Genomic DNA, 19,726 nt, shown 5'->3' on the forward strand with positions numbered 1-19,726 from the left:
ATAATTATACCACACCCATCAGCAGAAAAGAACGGGCGTGAAAAGAATTGAACACTGCCCTATGGGTGCTAGCTGGGGGAGAGGAAATTGCTAAATTAAACTGACCTGCTTAATGTATAAACCTGCCCCTGGTAAAACTGGTCATGTTTTCCTTGTGCTGCTTGTATATTTGAGCTTGTTTCAGCACAGTGGAAACTGGTGGTGTAGATGTCACCTGACAGTGGGGAGGTATTTATTAAAACTAGATCACACGAAAAGTGAAATTGCTTATATCAACCAGTCAGTCCTTTTCCTTCTCCTGCAGTTTAGAAAATGGACAAGCATCGGGAGGGAATGGCTAGTGAAAAGCTACTGTATATGTAACCCTCAGATATATAGATCTACATATCCTTGTTACCCTCTCTCTGTCAAACACCATCTCTCCCTGTTGCCCTTACCCTCTGCTTCTCCCTGTCACCCTCTGCCTACCCTGTCACCCAGTGCCTTGATTGTGGCATTATCATGAACTTGGAGTGGGGCACAGGAAGGGGGCCCAAGGTATGCTTTAGCAAATTCTGTTACTGCCCATACCTAGCTCATATAGTTGCCTACCAAGTTCCTAAAAGTGCCTATTAAGGAACTGGTTCAGGCCAACCGACGGCCTGAAAAGGGGGACTTGTGCATAGTAATCTCTCCTTCACAGCTCAATACTGCTATGATCCATACATTGCGCTCCCATTTCACACTCACAGACATAGTAGAGCTAGTCAGCGAGCCACGTCACTGTTGCACAGTTGATTACAGCCAGGTTAGGACTGACTCAGAAAGAGGCAATGTGCTGAAAGTAAGGGGAGGTAGTTATGTGATTGGCAGTCAGGAGACTGCCGGTCACAATACCTCCCCCTACATCCCGCCCCCTTACAATCCCAATGGTTGGCATGCCGACCAACAGGGGCTATTCCAGCTCATGGGTGTCCAATAGAATAAAACCTGTGGTGACCACAGGTCGCCACCAAGTTCGCATCGTGGTGAGCACAGTGAGCCTGCAAGGGGCTTGTTGCGCTTGCCCTCCCTCCCGCCGGCATTCCGCGGCCAGGATACTGATGTCAGTATGGTGACCGCCGGTCACGCATACTCAACCTGAATTTAAGATCTCTGCCCAAAGTGAAATTTCCTGCAGTAAAAAATATACCCCTCAGGTAGGAGTTGGTTGGTCCACACTGCCTTTGTGGCATAATGTGAACTGGAGGCACTGTGTGGTGTAAAGGGTACTGGAAGTACAGCAAATTGCCATATGAACTGGGGGAATACAATGTTGCATAATATGATCTGGGGGGCAGTGTGTGGTATAATGAGAACTAGAACACTACTATGGGTCATAAAATTATCTAGGGCAATATTATGGGGCATAAAATGAACAACCACTGTGAAGAGAGGGGAAGCAATGTGGAGGGGGGTCCTTAGAAATGTTGCTATGGGGCGTCCAAAGTTCATGTGCAGGAAATTATTATGCACAGCCCCTTTGGAAAGTAGGCTCATTGCGAGTCACTATACAAGGCATACTGCCAGTTGGGTCATTTATGAAACTGCTGTCCCTTATCTCATATGTTTTGTGACACTGGATACTAGATTGCACACACAAACCAAAAACTCATTGATACGCAAGTGGAAATGGAAATTAATAGCTCTTATTGACATAATTTGATCATCAAAAAAATGTCAACAACCCAGTGGCTGTACGAGTGGGATGAGCCTGGCGGCTGCTTTTTATTTATCACCAGATTAAAAGCCAGGTTACACCAGTAGTTAATATGTGAATGTGGGCATTACACGTTTACATCCACAAGTAAAAACAAGATTTTATTTTGCAGTAAAAGATACATGTAATGGTGTGTACACACGGTGAGATTTTTTTCTTACCATTTTGACTATATAGTCAACATCGTAAGAAAAGTTAGTGCAGATCGCAAGGTGAAAGTCACCGTGCGATCCCGATGCGATGCCGATGCGCGGTCCCGTATCAAGTATGCACAGACTGGTTTTACAGGGGCAGTTAGGAAAACAAAACATGGATCCTGGTTACGAGTAAGGAGGGCAACTTGGGAATGCTGAGCAGGATGAAATGCTCTGGACCTGATTCAGATGAGGTTGCAATGCCGATACAGCAGCATGCTTTTTTAGTGATCGCAAGCATCCCAAGTGTAGCAGCAGCCCAAAAGTGAACAGAAACTCCCACTGAAGCCATCGCAACATACTCCGCAACTGCGTACTCTGTTGAAACCGCAATGCAGATGTGGGGAACATCGACTCCCTGAATGCCTCCATGGCTGTGCAGAATAGACACATGAACTGCGATGCTGGTACCATGTTTTATGCATATGAGATCTCAATCGCACACCGAGGCACGCCCCGAAAATGTTTTTTGCAGACACTCCCCATTACCTCCCACAAACAGCCTCTTCCTGTCATTCACTCTGCGACTGATTCCTCACTGCGAGCGGTATCACAAAGGTACCTTGGCGCATGCGCACTGCAGATGCAATGCATGTGCAGACTGCCGATAATCGCTCAGTTGCGACACCATCGAAGTTGCGACCACATCTGAATCAGGCTCTCTGTATATTACAATTGATGAATTATATTTACAGACCTCACCTGGTTTGTCTTAAGCCATATTGCTGTACTAAAACCGGGATGAAGACCGGGGTCAGGAGACCACTGGTCACATAACCTCCCCATAGATCCTGACCCCTCACAATCCCGACGGTCGGCATGCCGACCAACAGGGAATATTCCAACTCATAGGTGCCCATGACACCCATAGAGTGGAAACAGAACCTGTGGTGACCATTGAGCCCGCAAGGGGCTTCCCTGCGCTCCCCCCCTCCCCCACGGGCATCTACATGCTGGTATCCCGGCATCTGTATGCTGAACGGCGGTCTCCTGACCGCCGATCACGCATACCCAACCCCTAAAACCAATATATGTATATTTTGACTCAACATTATAACAGAATGTAAAATTTGTCGTGCATGTATAATTGTGGCACGGAAGCAGAGGTGCATCATTGCTGATCAATAGAATCCAACAATTCTCTTTGCAAAGCCAGACAGTCTTCATCTTGAACAAAGCCACCCTACTGTACTTCATGGCCGATTTACTAAAGGGCAAAATACATTTTGCTGCAAAGTACAACAAAGGGTTATAGCCAGCAATAGCACTGTTGTCACTGGTGGTAACTCCTCCATTTAACAAATATCACAGCAGTACTTGCACCATCACAATACCTCTTCAGCTGTGAATGCCTAATTCTCAGGGTTTTTTTTTTAAAAGCTTAAAAGGTTTTTAAATATTTTGTTCACTTTTTAAAATATCTGTAATCTATTTATTCATAAATAATTTATTAGTGGAACTGAAAGGCGGCTCATACGTGCACATATCTACAGAGCTAGGCTTGTCAAAACACACAGTTAACTATTACCACTTTGGGCCAGTATCACCAAGGTTCTGGAGTATCTCCCAGCTGCCCCGGCTATTTTAACTTCTTGTTTTTGGAAATTGTGTTAATAAGGGATTCTTTATCACCACTGTAAATTACACAAAAAAATCATCCTCGTCACTGGGGAAAGCTCACTATTGATAAATAGGCCGCTAAGTACTACAACCATCATAGCATTTTAAGGAAAAAGTAGTTATGAAAATTGCTTACTGGTCAGGAACTCTTGTTAAAATAGTCTCCCTGCTGATACAGTAATAACCCTTGTACTCTTTAGGGTGGACACACCATCTCATTGAATCCACCTAAGCAAGCAAAGAGCCTTGTATTAAACAAAGAACACTAGAATAAACAGAACGGTGCTCATTCTTCCCTCTATATAGCCAGTGCCAGATTAATACCCACATGGGCCTGGAGCTGAAATTTATGAAGGGCCTATCGTGTGCCTCTGCAACAGAGACGGATTAAGGGGGAAGGGATATGATATCACTGGCCAATCTCTCTCAGGAACCCCCACGCCTTCAGGCAACCACAGTAGTGTCCATTATTCACATTACACAGCACAGTAGCACGTGTTAGTCACATTACACAACACAGTAGTGTCCATTAGTCACATTACACAACACAGTAGCGTCCATTAGTCACATTACACAGCACAGTAGCGTCCATTAGTCACATTACACTGCACAGTAGTGCCCGTTAGTCACATTACACCGCACAGTAGCGCCCGTTAGTCACATTACACCGCACAGTAGTGCCCGTTAGTCACATTACACCGCACAGTGGTGCCCGTTAGTCACATTACACCGCACAGTAGCGCCCGTTAGTCACATTACACAACACAGTAGCGTCCATTAGTCACATTACACTGCACAGTAGTGCCAGTTAGTCACATTACACCGCACAGTAGCACCCGTTAGTCACATTACACCGCACAGTGGTGTCCATTATTCACATTACACCGCACAGTAGTGCCCGTTAGTCACATTACACCGCACAGTAGTGTCCGTTAGTCACATTACACAGCACAGTAGCCCCCATTAGTTACATTTACACAGCACAGCCTGTTAGTCACATTACACAGCACAGTAGCGCCCATTAGTCACATTACACTTCACAGTAGCACCCGTTAGTCACATTACACAGCACAGTTCCGCCCTTACAGCTCCTGTTAGTCACATTACACAACACAGTAGCGTTCATTAGTCACATTACACATCACATTAGCATCCATTATTCACATTACACCGCACAGTAGTGCCCGTTAGTCACATTACACCGCACAGTAGCACCCGTTAGTCACATTACACCGCACAGTGGTGTCCGTTAGTCACATTACACCGCACAGTAGTGCCAATTAGTCACATTACACCGCACAGTATTGTCAGTTAGTCACATTACACCGCACAAAAGCGCCCGTTAGTCACATTACACTGCACAGAAGCGCCCATTAGTCACATTACACAGCACAGTAGCGCCCATTAGTCACATTACACCGCACAGAAGCACCCATTAGTCACATTACACGGCACAGTAGCGCCCGTTAGTCACATTACACCACACAGAAGCGCCCATTAGTCACATTACACCACACAGAAGCGCCCATTAGTCACATTACACAGCACAGTAGTGTCCGTTAGTCACATTACACCGCACAGAAGCGCCCGTTAGTCACATTACACAGCACAGTAGCGCCCGTTAGTCACATTACACAGCACAGTAGTGTCCGTTAGTCACATTACACCGCACAGAAGCGCCCGTTAGTCACATTACACAGCACAGTAGTGCCCGTTAGTCACATTACACCACACAGAAGCGCCCATTAGTCACATTACACCACACAGAAGCGCCCATTAGTCACATTACACAGCACAGTAGTGTCCGTTAGTCACATTACACCGCACAGAAGCGCCCGTTAGTCACATTACACCGCACAGAAGCGCCCGTTAGTCACATTACACAGCACAGTAGCGCCCATTAGTCACATTACACAGCACAGTAGCGCCCATTAGTCACATTACACCACACAGAAGCGCCCATTAGTCACATTACACCACACAGAAGCGCCCATTAGTCACATTACACAGCACAGTAGTGTCCGTTAGTCACATTACACCGCACAGAAGCGCCCGTTAGTCACATTACACCGCACAGAAGCGCCCGTTAGTCACATTACACAGCACAGTAGCGCCCATTAGTCACATTACACGGCACAGTAGCGCCCGTTAGTCACATTACACCACACAGAAGCGCCCATTAGTCACATTACACCACACAGAAGCGCCCATTAGTCACATTACACAGCACAGTAGTGTCCGTTAGTCACATTACACCGCACAGAAGCGCCCGTTAGTCACATTACACAGCACAGTAGCGCCCGTTAGTCACATTACACAGCACAGTAGTGTCCGTTAGTCACATTACACCGCACAGAAGCGCCCGTTAGTCACATTACACAGCACAGTAGTGCCCGTTAGTCACATTACACCACACAGAAGCGCCCATTAGTCACATTACACCACACAGAAGCGCCCATTAGTCACATTACACAGCACAGTAGTGTCCGTTAGTCACATTACACCGCACAGAAGCGCCCGTTAGTCACATTACACCGCACAGAAGCGCCCGTTAGTCACATTACACAGCACAGTAGCGCCCATTAGTCACATTACACAGCACAGTAGCGCCCATTAGTCACATTACACCACACAGAAGCGCCCATTAGTCACATTATGTCACAGTTGGGCAATTATACACATTGTGTCACAAAACCACTTATTCACACTACTCCACACAGTATTGCCAGTCTTCATTTAACCTCTTCAGTGGCATGTCCGAAAATCTTCCAGGCTTGCCAGCGATGACAGCGCTGGCAAACCCGGAAGATTTTCGGGCATACTATCTACTGATATCCTGGGGACAGCCGTGCAGAGTGCATGGCACCCGGGAATCAGTATACTCTGTTATGGAGTTTAGCCCGCCCCCCTGGATCCTATTGGCGGTACCTCCCAGGCACCGCTAGGGGGCCGAGAATCAGCGCTGGGGCTGGCGATCGCCGCGGGGCGAATGTCAGGCGATTGCCTCGCCCTGCCCCATCAGACCCCCACGCACCTTCCCCCCCTCTCCAACTTCAATTTAAAAACACACCCTCCAGGGTGTGTTTTTAAAATAAAAACTTACCACTGAAGGGGTTAAATAAGACGGTGGTGAAACACAACCCTTATACTGTAGATCAGGGAGAAACAAGAACAGACTTGAAAACAAATGGTAGGGAGAGAGTATGGTCAGTACAGTTTTAAAAGTGAGGGCATTAGGGAAGATCTGCAACCAACAGCTAAAAAATATTGTTTTGTATATATATATATATATATATATATATATATATATACACACACACAAATCTGCAATGTGAGACGGTAAGGACTGCTTAGTTTACTGCCCTGGTAGATGCTAGAATCAAGTGGGCTAAAGTACCGATAACCTTCAGAACATACCTAGCTGTGCTGCTGCTTCTTACAGCTCTCTAAGTTCGCAATACAGCCAGGCCAGCATAGTGCGTTTTTTGTACGGTACCTCAGCAGTGGAGGGATCGGGGGGCGGAGCTTAAAATGGTCAAGAGAGTGACTCAGCTTCAGATTGCATTTAAACAGGCACTTTTGGAAATCGGGGGAACAGCTGCAGACGGACCCGGGGACGGAGCTTATCGTGGTCCGGGGACGAAACTTATTGAGGTCCGGGGGCAGAGCTTATCGCGGACCGGAGGAGGAGCTTATTGCGGACCGGGGGCGGAGCTTATTGCGGCCCAGGGGTGGAGCTTATTTTCAAACTGGATACGAGCTTCAGTTGACAGCGCAGGGTGGGAGGCGACTGTGTTCATCTGTTGGTTGATTGAGACGGAGGGCATAGGCGGAGCCTTGCCTGGCAGTGACCGGGCTAGAATCGAACAGGAGAATGCTATTGGTGATGACAGAAAAAAAGTTTTTTTTTTCTCTCATCACTATCTGAACTACAGGGAATGCTGTGGGCCTGTTTTCAATGGGGGGCCTGGAGCTGCAGCTCCATCCAGGGACGGATCTAGACTTTTCTTTAGGGGGGGCGGTTTACTGTTTAATCTTGACTCCTCCCTCTACAGTCCCAACTCCTCCCATCTGCAATCCTAACTCCTCTCTCAATTCTGACTGAACTTTTTGAGTGAGACTGAGATAGAGCTTTGTGATTGTTTTATGTACATGTGATGTGACTGTGCTATGGGGTAATTGTATTTATTAGCCCTAGTACCCACACACCAGCAAGTGAGGGGCAAATGCTCTGTAACCCTTGCTCTCCTGGCTCCTCTGTGCTGCTGTGGTATAAGCTGCAGCACATCGTTCTGCCTCATGATCTCCCAGGAGAGCTCTCTTCTGCTCAAAAGTGGGCGTGGTTATGACTGTGTTAAGGGGGGCGGTCGCCCCCTTCGCCCCCCCCCCCCCCCCCCCCCCCCCCCCTAGATCCGGCCCTGGCTCCATCCGCCCCATTGTTAATCCGGCCCTGTATATAGCATATGCATAAACACTGTGATAATATTACAGGTGAGTCTCTAATATCCACACATTCAATACTCCAAATATTCCACACTTCTATTTTTTTTAGGCCAGCTAAGATAGTGACACTTTTGCTTTCTGTTGGTGCAAAGTACACAAGCTTTGTTTCATAAGCAAAATGCTTACAAATATTGTGAAAAATGACCTTCAGGCCAGGTGTATATGAAACTTAAATGCATTTAGTGTTTAAACCTGGAACTCATCCCCAAGATATGTCATAGTGGTATGCAAATAACTAAAATGTGGAAAAATATGATATCCAACATACTCTGGTCCCAAGCGCAGAGCCGTAACTAGACTTTTTGGTGCCCTGTGCCAGAGAGAGAATTGACGCCCCACCACCACCAATTTTTTTAAATAGGGACATAAGGCACATGCCTTGTGAGGAATGCCGACTAGCAGGGACTATTCCCACTCATCGGTGTCCACAACACCCATAGGGTGGGAATAAAATGAATGGCTTTGTTGCCACCCCCCCCTCCCCCCGCGTCTGCATTCTGCTGCCGTGATCCCGTAGTTGGTATGCTGACCGCCTGGATCCCCAGCACCGGTAACACATACCCGACCCATATACTGTGTGTATATATATATATATATATATATAAACACACAACCTCTTTATACCACATTCATGCACTTACTTGAGAACTCGTTGTTATTCAGTTACAATACCCTTTGTTAAATAACACATTTTAATATACTGCCATACCCAGGATTCAAATCTATAACCTGTTGAATTCTAATCAAAAACACTACTCATTGAGCTATTTAATCCTGCATGAAAAACTGCAAACACTATATGAAGCTACTAGTACTTTGTAAAAAAAATGATAAGTAGTGCAATTGAGCAGATCTACATAGTGTGCAGCCACACATCCAATCCCTTGCAGCCACACACTACACTGATCTGCTCAGCCGCAATGCTGATCATTTTTTCACAAAGTACAAGGTAAGCTACAAATAGTTAGAATTCTCTAGCTTAGAATTATCTACCTTTCTATGCACGGGCAGATAACTCAATGAATAGTGTGTCTGACTGCAAATGGGTTCGAAAGCCACAGGCAAACGGGTATGTCACCAACTTAAAATGTAATAAAGGACAGTGTAAAGTTGAGTTCATGAATGTTGTATAAATATTAGAGACAGAAGGGGTCAGTGTAGGAGACAGCAGTAGTTACGGCCCTACCCAAGCATTTCGGATATAGGAGAGTCAACATGTATTATTATATATCGAGTGGCACTATAAAGAGGGTAACTTAAAAACCACCCAACATATTTAAATGTATTTCTGCTAAAAGATCCCACTGAGAAGTGAAGGTAGTGACGGTAGTTCTGTATTAGCAGAATAAAAAGGCAGGGCAACAGGGAGATTGGAGCAGCCCCCACGAGCATCCAGGCCCATCTCAAACTTCTGCGCTGAAAACAACCACTTCACACATCAGTAGTAGGTGACATACAGAGGCAAGTTGGGCTGGGGGGCACTACAATTGCTTAAGTGAGGGTTGCAGATGTGCACTACACATACATGACTGACTGCTGGGTGATAGGTGGAAAGTGCTCTGCAGTTGCTCCCATTGTGTTTAGAAGACAGAGTAACTGGGCAGCATTCTCTGAAGTTGCCTGGACATCAGCCACATCCACGCAGCTTGAGGCTCCACTCTGCTCTGCTGCACTGTTACTGGCTGGGGTTACTCTCCTGAACTTCCCATTGTAGGCAGAGTCGCGTCAGGAGAGAGCAGCCCAGGTGATTTAAAACTGTGACGAGATGAGAGTCAGTGTGAAACAAGTGGCTGGGCATAGTTCAGAACCCAGAGAGCACAGTGACAGGCAGCCTGCAAGAATCCATGGCAATTCTGCACTATACCAAGCCACTTGCTCTCCCAGCACCTCAGTGACTACAGCTGCTTATTTCGCTGCAACCTTCCTGATGGATGGCTTTACCACATTGATTCAAAGTTGACTGTAGGGACGGGGCAGGACCAAAATGTCTAGCCTCAAACAGAGAGGGGGGCTCCATAGTGTGTAAAAGAATTAATTTAACACAGCATAAAAAATGACTCCAGCATAAATGAATTAAGCAAAGTATAAATCACTGTGGACTGGTTACCACATGGCATATCATACTGCACCAGGCAAACAGCAACCGTCTCTACCAGGGACCACATACCTGGCCAGGACTCAGCAACAGGCAGCAGATTCTATCATTTCCGCAGCACACCAGGGATCGGCGTGCCAGAAGCTTCCAGTTCCTGGTGTGGTGTGTGGTCCCGGTGGCTCCCGTTTGCCTAATGCAGTATGACATGCTATGTGGTAACCAGCCCACAGTGATTTAAATTAAATGTAAATAAATTATTTTACGCACAATGAACCCCCTCTGATTTCTTTAGATAGATTGATACTGGACTCGTGAGACCCCGGGAAAATTTCAACATAGTTGCAGTCTATAGATTCTGGTGCTGATAACTCCACATGGTGGGTCATTCTGTGGAACTGGATTAAATGAAGTGACTATTCAGCATTTATTCACTGAGCGCGCCTCTTACATTTTTATGATTATATATATATATATATATATATATATGCTAGGCTGTTTTTGCAGGGTGCCTCGCCCTGCCCAATTTAAAAATAATAATAGCTAAAACAGCCTGCCATGTCTCTTCCCCACCTGTGGGCCGCAGTGTCCCGTGGGTGGGAAAAGTTGAGGTCGCTGATCACCACAGGGTGAATAGATGCTCTGCGCATGTGCAAGGCATGGGGCAACCCAGAATGTTTGATTTCCGGATGTTCCCCTGTAAGTGGAACACTTGAGAAGTAAGCAAATACTAAGGTGGATGGATTTTAGTTAGCAAATCTTACCCTATATGAACATGTTGAATTGTATTACATCAAAATCAATGTTAATCAGTCAGAGCAAGAGTTATATTGTATGTAGGGTAACAGAAAATGGACACTAATAAGAGAAAATGTACTATTAATAAAGGTAACACTTTGACTGTGGCCCCATGCTAAACATTAGCCAGTTATGTGCATGAAATTGAAATATCTGCAATAATACTCTACATATCACCTACGTTTTAGATCTGAAGAACCTGGTAACTTTGGAAATGGAAGGCAATCAGCTGAGTGAGGCCAATGTCAGCCCCCAGGCCTTCAAACCACTGCAGCATTTGAGCTATCTACGCCTGGGCAGAAACAAATTCCGGACCATACCACAAGGGCTGCCAGCATCTATTGAGGTGAACAGCCCTTCATCTACTCTTTATCTAGGAATATAAAACATGATTGTTTGCAGCCTTTTCCTGCCAAAGACTCATAGTTTACTACAAGAACTATGCTATACCCCTTCATAGTGGAATGGTCTTCTCCCATCCCACACTATAGCAAAGTTTGCATTTTTATTGCGTTACTATTATTATTATTTTTTGCTTAAGCCGCAAGTATATAATGGGTAGGACTGTATCTCTTTAATGGATACTTAAGCATGCACTGTTCTCTTACAAAGTATGGTGGAAGAGTGAGAAAGTAATCAGACCTCACTGACACACACAAATCTTATGCGTAGTCCCAATCATTGTAGTCCTCAAAATGGTCTCTTTCCATTAGGGAGGTGCAGGTCAGAGGTATAGGGGAAAGTGGTGCAACAAACCAATTCATTGTGGCCTTACTCCTACAACATAATGTTATGATTTGCTGCATTAGGTCTTGAGATGGGCCATGATGATGCAATTCAAAGCAAATTACATGATCACTGACACCTTCACTGGAGAAATTGGCAGCATCCAGGAGGGATGCCTACTTTCATGGGAGGCTTGGAGAACTCTCTCAAATCCAAAGAGCCCCAAACATTCCCTGTAGAACATGCAGGTATGATTTTGGATGGTGAGCTGTAGGCATACACATCTGGGTTGATTTACTAAATGGTGGTTAGTCAAAACTGCCCAAAACCAGATAGAAAGCACCATCATACATTTCACCATCCAGATTCTCCTTTATTATAACACAGAACCTGCCAGATTTATCAAGCTGTGATTTGAGTTCTGCTGGAAAACCGCAGCGACAATATAACCCGCCATGCAATGGAAGTTGTTGTGCCAATCAAGACAGCTATCCGGCTGAACAGAAGCTGAAGACTACAATACTTCAATGCACTTTTAATGAAGGCAATCATTATGTATTGATGAAGGAGGAAAATAATAGTAAAACTCTTATGGAGGCAATATTTTATTAATGTATTCAGGTGTAAAATACCACTTGCCTGGCATGGTCGCATCAGATGCGACCACACCAGCAAGTGTTTTATCTGACCTGGTCGCACAAGATGCGACCAGTCAGATAAACAGTGTTAGCAGCTGCAGGGAATGGAAACTTACTTCCGTTGTTGCTCTCAGAGGGACCGGGAGGTCCCTCTGCCTCCCTGCACCCTCCCCTCAGTGTCCCCCCACCCAGCAGCATCTATTGTCCTGGGAAGTGTAAACCAACTTCCTCCCCAAGCCCCCCCCTGTGTACATGGCAGCTGTCTGGGGTGTAAAAAGTAATGTCACAATGGCCGCGATGTTACCGATGTTACAGATGTTCCCGACCAATGTTCCGATGTTTGGGCAAATCTATGTATGAAAAAAAATACATTTTTTTTCTCCTTTTTTTGTAAACTAAAATCATTTTGGATAAGGTTAAATTCATGTTCTTCACCTAATTCACTTATTAACCCAACACCCCCATCCCCCCAACAATTTGTGAGTGTTGTTGTTTTTTTTTTTTTGGGGGGGACATTGTCAGTTAAGTAGTTAAGAGCAATACGTATTAATTATACTACATTGGCAAGATTGATCTAATGGTAATTGGTGATAAAAAAATTATTTAAGAAAGGGGCAAAGTTTACAATTTTTTGGCTCTATAAATGTTGCCTCCTTTTTAAAAAATGTTTTTACATCAATTAACAATTCATTCATATTGCCCCTTTACTATAATTAATATTGCTCTGTTAATCAAATGAAACACTATTTTGCACACATTTTAAGAAAATAACTGTCAGACTTAAAAGCACCATTCAAACTGGAAATAAGTAAATTCACAGGTTTGAAGGTGAAAACTGACGTTGATGGGTTGGTTGAAAACACCATCAAACCTGACTTTTAGTAATCTATCTATTCCTTGGATTAGACAAAAGCCCCTGGTCACAATTAACATTTGTTTGCGCTGTTTTAAAAAAATGTTTTTAAAAAAATGACTGCTCCAAATTTGAGACACTTGTAGGAATCTTTGAATAGTATGTTCTAGTTTCCAATATTCTGGTTCAAAAAGTTGGGTCTTAACAGTAAACAATTTATATTAAACATATATTATCATGTTAATCAATTACAAGGAAAGTAATTGTGCTTTGCAGTTGCTATGTCTATGTATGGAGGATTCAGTTAAACTTATACCCCTTTGAGACAGAAACTGAAATTACCGGGTGAAGAAGTTCAACCCGGTAAATTCATGAAAAATGGGTCCCTTTTCTGTGTGAAAGGGTCAGCCCGGGTTGAAATTCCTGGGACTTCGACCCTGCAATTTACCAGGGTTGGAGACCCGGGAATTTTGACCCTTTCACACAGGCAAAATACCCATGTTGATCTGCAAATTAGCGGGTCGAAATTCTCGACCTGGTAATCTGCTTGCCTGTGTGAAAGGGGGGTAAGGTAGGTCACGGCAAAACTACCTGGCACTGAAATGCTGGGTAATTGCCAGGACTTTCAGACTTTTCTGTCTGAAAGTGGTATTAATGATGACAGCACTGCCATAATAACAACTTGGGATGTTTTACACTTGTTATACAGTATATTATTTTTCAGTCACTGCATCCTGAAATACTTTTACATATTTCTTTCTATTAAAGGAGCTCTACATTGAAAACAATGAGATTGAGGAGATTTCAGAAACCTCCTTTAACCAAACAATCAATTTGAATACTATAGTGTTACGATATAACAAGCTGGAGGAGACGAGAATAGCTCCTTTAACCTGGATTCTACATGAGTAAGTAAATCAACTAGTATGTTTTCTTCATGCTTCATAAAATACTTTTTTTTATGTCACTATGTGGTGTCCAATTTATGGCATTCCTGTTCCAGGTTGTTTTCTACAACGCAGAACATGTTTGTCAAACGAGACTATAAAACCCACATTTAAAATAAATCTTACCTGGACGTATGTTTTGATTTCTTAATATTACTTTTACAACCAGTTAGCCATTACAAAGATTATGGCCCTCATTCCGAGTTGTTCGCTCGTTGCCGAGTTTCGCTATATTGCGATTAGTCGCTTACTGCGCATGCGCAAGGTTCGCAGAGCGCATGCGGGTAGTTATTTTACTCAAAAGTTAGGTATTTTATTCACGGCATAACAAGGATTTTTCTTCGTTCTGGTGATCGGAGTGTGATTGACAGGAAGTGGGTGTTTCTCTGCGAAAACTGGCCGTTTTATGGGTGTGTGCGGAAAAACGCTGCCGTTTCTGGGAAAAACGCGGGAGTGGCTGAAGAAACGGGGGAGTGTCTGGGCGAACGCTGGGTGTGTTTGTGACGTCAAACCAGGAACGAAACTGACTGAACTGATCGCAGTGGCAGAGTAAGTCCCGAGCTACTCAGAAACTGCTAAGAAATTTATCTTCGCAATTATGCGAATCATTCGTTCGCAGTTCTGCTAAGCTAAGATACACTCCCAGAGGGCGGCGGCTTAGCATGTGCAATGCTGCTAAAAGCAGCTAGCGAGCGAACAACTCGGAATGAGGGCCAATGTTGGGTGTGGGAAAAAGCTGGATCTATACAAACTATATAGACAAAGCCAGAACCACACTAAGGTCCTCATTCCGAGTTGTTCGCTCGTTAGCTGCTTTTAGCAGCAGTGCAAACGCTAGGCCGCCACCCTCTGGGAGTGTATCTTAGCAGAAGTGCAGACGAAAGGATCGCAGCTCTGCTACAAAAAAATGTAATGCAGTTTCTGAGCTGCTCGATACTTACTCCTACCTTGCGATCACTGCAGAATGTTTAGTTCCTGTTTTGACGTCACGAACACACCCTGCGTTTGGCTAGCCACGCCTGCGTTTCCCCAGGCACGCCTGCGTTTGTATCTGCACGCCTGCGTTTTTCCACACACTCCCCGAAAACAGTCAGTTACCTCCAAGAAACACCCACTTCCTGTCAATCACTCTGCGGCCAGTAGTGTGATTGAAAAGCGTTGCTATACCTTGTGTGAAACTGCATCGGTTGTTGTGAAAGTACGTCGCGTGTGCGCATTGCGCCGCATATGCATGCGCAGAAGTGCCTTTTTTTGCCTGATCGCTGCGCAGCGACCGAAAACAGCTAGCGAACAACTCGGAATGACCACCCATGTGCACTGCAGGGGGGGCAAATATAACATGTGCAGAGAGAGTTAGATTTGGATGGGGTGTATTCAAACTGAAATCTAAATTGCAGTGTAAAAATAAAGCGGCCAATATTTACCCTGCACAGAAACAAAATAACCCACCCAAATCTAACTCTCTCTGCACATGTTATATATGCCCCCCCCTTGCAGTGCACATGGCTTTGCCCAATTGCTAACAAACTTGCTGCTGTGATCAACTCAGAATTACCCCCTAAGTTCATGCACACTCAAACCCAGAAAAGTCGGGTCCACACTAAATTGGCACAGACCTCAAGAAAAGCTTTATTTTCCATAGTCAATATACCTAGGGGGGGATTTAATTAGATGTGTTCATTTAATGGGCATGAAAAAGGGGGGTAGCCTGAAGCTTTAACGCCCCAGGGCTATTTAATTAGAGCCCCTTCATCTCGCTCGTTAAATTATCTGTTTTCTGATGTTAATCCACAGAATCCAGGATAGTGTCCTGGTCTTTTTAGTACTATTGAGGCACTCAAGGAAGTTTATCAAGGTTTTTTTTCCAGGTCTGCTCTGCGGCCTGCCTTTGGGGTTAACTGGATAGCCCCGGGGGATCAATTAGCCTGTGGTAAATTACCGCGGCTAATTGAATTCCCTCCTTAGTATGGATTCAGTTTTTCTGGGAGTGTAAAATTAGTGTGGCTCCTGCAATTCTGCGTGTGCATGTGTGTGAATTTAGAGGGTAATTCAGACTTGATTGCTCCTCTGCGAATTTACAGAAGTTTGCAATCAGATAGTCGGAGCCCAGACACAGTGAAATTTCACCCCGTGCACGTCTGCGTACACCGTGCGAAAAGCTTTGCAAATACTGGTCAGCTGCAAATCCATTCGCAACTCACTCACCATCGAATGTTTTACCAGTCTGTGCGTGGCCCAGGACTTACTCCTACAGTGCGAAAGGAACAGGCTGATCGGGCTGGAGCTGACGTCACACAGACTCCTTATAAACGCTAGGGAACGCCTGCGTTTTCCCTGAAAATACCCAGAAAACGGCCAGTTACCACCCCCCAAACGTCCGCTTCCTGTCAATCAACCTGCGTTCGCCTAGCAATAAAAAAAAAGACACTGTTTTCTTTCGCAGTTTGGCCTCGCGTCTGCGCATTACGGTCCGTACACATGCAGAGTCGTTGGATAATCGTCCGCCTTGCAAATTTGCAGAACAGCGATCAGGTCTGAATTACCCCCTTAATATGGACCCAGCTTTCTCCACAGACATCATATGGATCCAGTCAGGGGCCTAGCCAGAACTTTGTGGTCTCCATTTAAAGGGCCCCTTCTAGAAAGACACCTCTCTCCACAGCAGTTGTTCCTTATATACGCCATAGTAGTGCCCTAATTAATTTTATGCCCCATGGTAGTACCTTAGTTCATTTTATGAACTATTGTGGTGCCCTAATTAATGTTATGTCTAATAGAAGGGACATAGTTTACATTATAACACACAGTGCCCCTAGTTCATATTATGTCACACTGTAGTACCCCAACTTAAAAATACGCCACATTGCATCGCCCCCAGTTCACATTATGCTACACAATGATTAGCGAGCAATTCTGCAAGCCCAAGAGGTGGCCTTTAAGTCTCTGGGCAATGGCACTCCTTGCACCTACTATAGCTACGTCCATGGTTCCAGTTTTTCTGGAGGTGTGGAACTAGTGTGAACCTGGCCTTTTCAATATAGTTTGGATAGATCCAGCTTTTTCAATATAGTTTGAAAAGATCTAAAAAGATCTGGCTTTTACCATCTTCCGATTATAGCCCAGATTCTGACATGGGAGTAAAGCAAAAAACAGCAAATAATGGTACAGCTGGAGGTCCAGATTTAAAATGTTTAGAGATGTAGATTTGAGTGAGTCATGTCCAAACGCACATCTGCCATGTAAAAATTAAGAAGCACAGTATCTGTGGGCTACATGCAAAAGCAGAATGTATTTACCCTGCATACTGAAAAAGCAAATGTATTTACACTCCTTGCACTGCAGCATGGTTTGTCCAGGTACTCTTTACTCCCACCTCAGAATCAGGGCCTATGTTTGTTATTGGAGCTAGTCAGGGTAATAAGGCTAGGTAGAATGAGTGTGTCAACTGACCTGAATATAATGAAACATAAATCACTATAAATTGTTAGTGTATCAATTTGCATTAAGGGACCATTTGTTTGTTTTTTAAATCAATATCTCAAGTGGTGGTTCCTATTTCCAGTCACATGACCTTTACAGTACAACCTACAGATGTAGCCATGCTCATCGTGGCTATATCTCGGTGTAGTCGTGCTCCTTAATGCACATCTAGGAGGTACCCGCATGCACCCCATTTGCAGCGAATAGGGCGGCTAAATACACAGCTCAGCAAGCGACTAGCCACACTGAGAGTGCCGTCCGCGGCAGATGTAGCCACGATTAGCGTGACTACATCCGTAACTTCAGTATACTACATCATGTCTGTGGCGACTGTAATGATTATGATATACAAAGTAATCAATTGTGTAATAAGTCCATTAATGAATTAAGACTGAGCAGATATAGAAGACTTCAAAGTAACATTTTGCATGCATATTTGATATAAAATATATACTTAAAAATGACAGCGCTCTCTTCATAACCTCATTAATTCAACAATGTAGGTACATACTGTTCAAAATCTATTTCGTATTTTTTATTTTGAAAAGGAACCTGGAATCAATAGATCTATCCTACAACAAGTTTTATCATGTGCCATCACACCTGCCCAAGTCCTTACTGCACCTTGTGCTGGTAGGGAACCAGATTGAGAGGATTCCAGGTTATGTGTTTGCACACCTGAATCCGGGGCTGGAATATCTCTACCTTTCCTTGAACAAACTCTGCAATGATGGAATAGACCCAATTTCATTTCATGGGGCATATCACTCATTAAGAGAAATATTTCTCGATTATAATGAACTGACAAGCGTGCCAGTTGGAATGGAAGATATGAGAGACCTCCATATTCTGAGGCTGAACAACAATAAAATCAAGTAAGAATTCAATTTAAAATCAATCTAATATGTCAGCTGTGTTGTGAGTATTACATATGGAGTACAGACCTGCATTGGTTCCCAGAGCAAAATAGTAAATATCCTGAAAAACAAAAAAACCAAAAAAAAAACAATCATACTATTCCAATTCTATATAATAAAAATAAGAATTTACTTACCGATAATTCTATTTCTCGTAGTCCGTAGTGGATGCTGGGAACTCCGTAAGGACCATGGGGAATAGCGGCTCCGCAGGAGACTGGGCACAAAAGTAAAAGCTTTAGGACTACCTGGTGTGCACTGGCTCCTCCCCCTATGACCCTCCTCCAAGCCTCAGTTAGGATACTGTGCCCGGACGAGTGTACACAATAAGGAAGGATATTGAATCCCGGGTAAGACTCATACCAGCCACACCAATCACACCGTACAACCTGTGATCTGAACCCAGTTAACAGCATGATAACAGAGGAGCCTCTGAAAAGATGGCTCACAACAATAATAACCCGATTTAGTTAACAATAACTATGTACAAGTATTGCAGACAATCCGCACTTGGGATGGGCGCCCAGCATCCACTACGGACTACGAGAAATAGAATTATCGGTAAGTAAATTCTTATTTTCTCTGACGTCCTAGTGGATGCTGGGAACTCCGTAAGGACCATGGGGATTATACCAAAGCTCCCAAACGGGCGGGAGAGTGCGGATGACTCTGCAGCACCGAATGAGAGAACTCCAGGTCCTCCTCAGCCAGGGTATCAAATTTGTAGAATTTTGCAAACGTGTTTGCCCCTGACCAAGTAGCTGCTCGGCAAAGTTGTAAAGCCGAGACCCCTCGGGCAGCCGCCCAAGATGAGCCCACTTTCCTTGTGGAATGGGCTTTTACAGATTTTGGCTGTGGCAGGCCTGCCACAGAATGTGCAAGCTGAATTGTACTACAAATCCAACGAGCAATAGTCTGCTTAGAAGCAGTAGCACCCAGCTTGTTGGGTGCATACAGGATAAACAGCGAGTCAGATTTTCTGACTCCAGCCGTCCTGGAAACATATATTTTCAGGGCCCTGACTACGTCCAGCAACTTGGAGTCCTCCAAGTCCCTAGTAGCCGCAGGCACCACAATAGGCTGGTTCAAGTGAAATGCTGAAACCACCTTAGGGAGAAATTCAGGACGAGTCCTCAATTCTGCCCTGTCCGTATGAAAAATTAGGTAAGGGCTTTTATAGGATAAAGCCGCCAATTCTGAGACACGCCTGGCTGAAGCCA

General features: G+C 44.6%; 2 protein-coding genes across 7 annotated transcripts in view; one reads left to right on the forward strand and one right to left on the reverse strand.

The window, feature by feature from the left end:
- CENPP (centromere protein P) overlaps positions 1-19,726 on the reverse strand; it is a 748,246-nt gene that overhangs the window by 189,302 nt on the left and 539,218 nt on the right. The window lies entirely within an intron of this gene.
- Positions 1-19,726, forward strand: part of ECM2 (extracellular matrix protein 2) — an 83,470-nt gene that overhangs the window by 52,905 nt on the left and 10,839 nt on the right. For all 3 annotated transcript variants that reach the window (XM_063940705.1, XM_063940707.1, XM_063940706.1), the window contains exons 8-10: positions 11,134-11,291; positions 13,931-14,070; positions 18,138-18,464. In XM_063940705.1, coding sequence (XP_063796775.1) covers positions 11,134-11,291; positions 13,931-14,070; positions 18,138-18,464 — 625 coding nt within the window. The remainder of the gene's footprint in view (positions 1-11,133; positions 11,292-13,930; positions 14,071-18,137; positions 18,465-19,726) is intronic.

Source organism: Pseudophryne corroboree, chromosome 9 (assembly GCF_028390025.1).
Source record: "Pseudophryne corroboree isolate aPseCor3 chromosome 9, aPseCor3.hap2, whole genome shotgun sequence".
NCBI lineage: Eukaryota > Metazoa > Chordata > Amphibia > Anura > Myobatrachidae > Pseudophryne > Pseudophryne corroboree.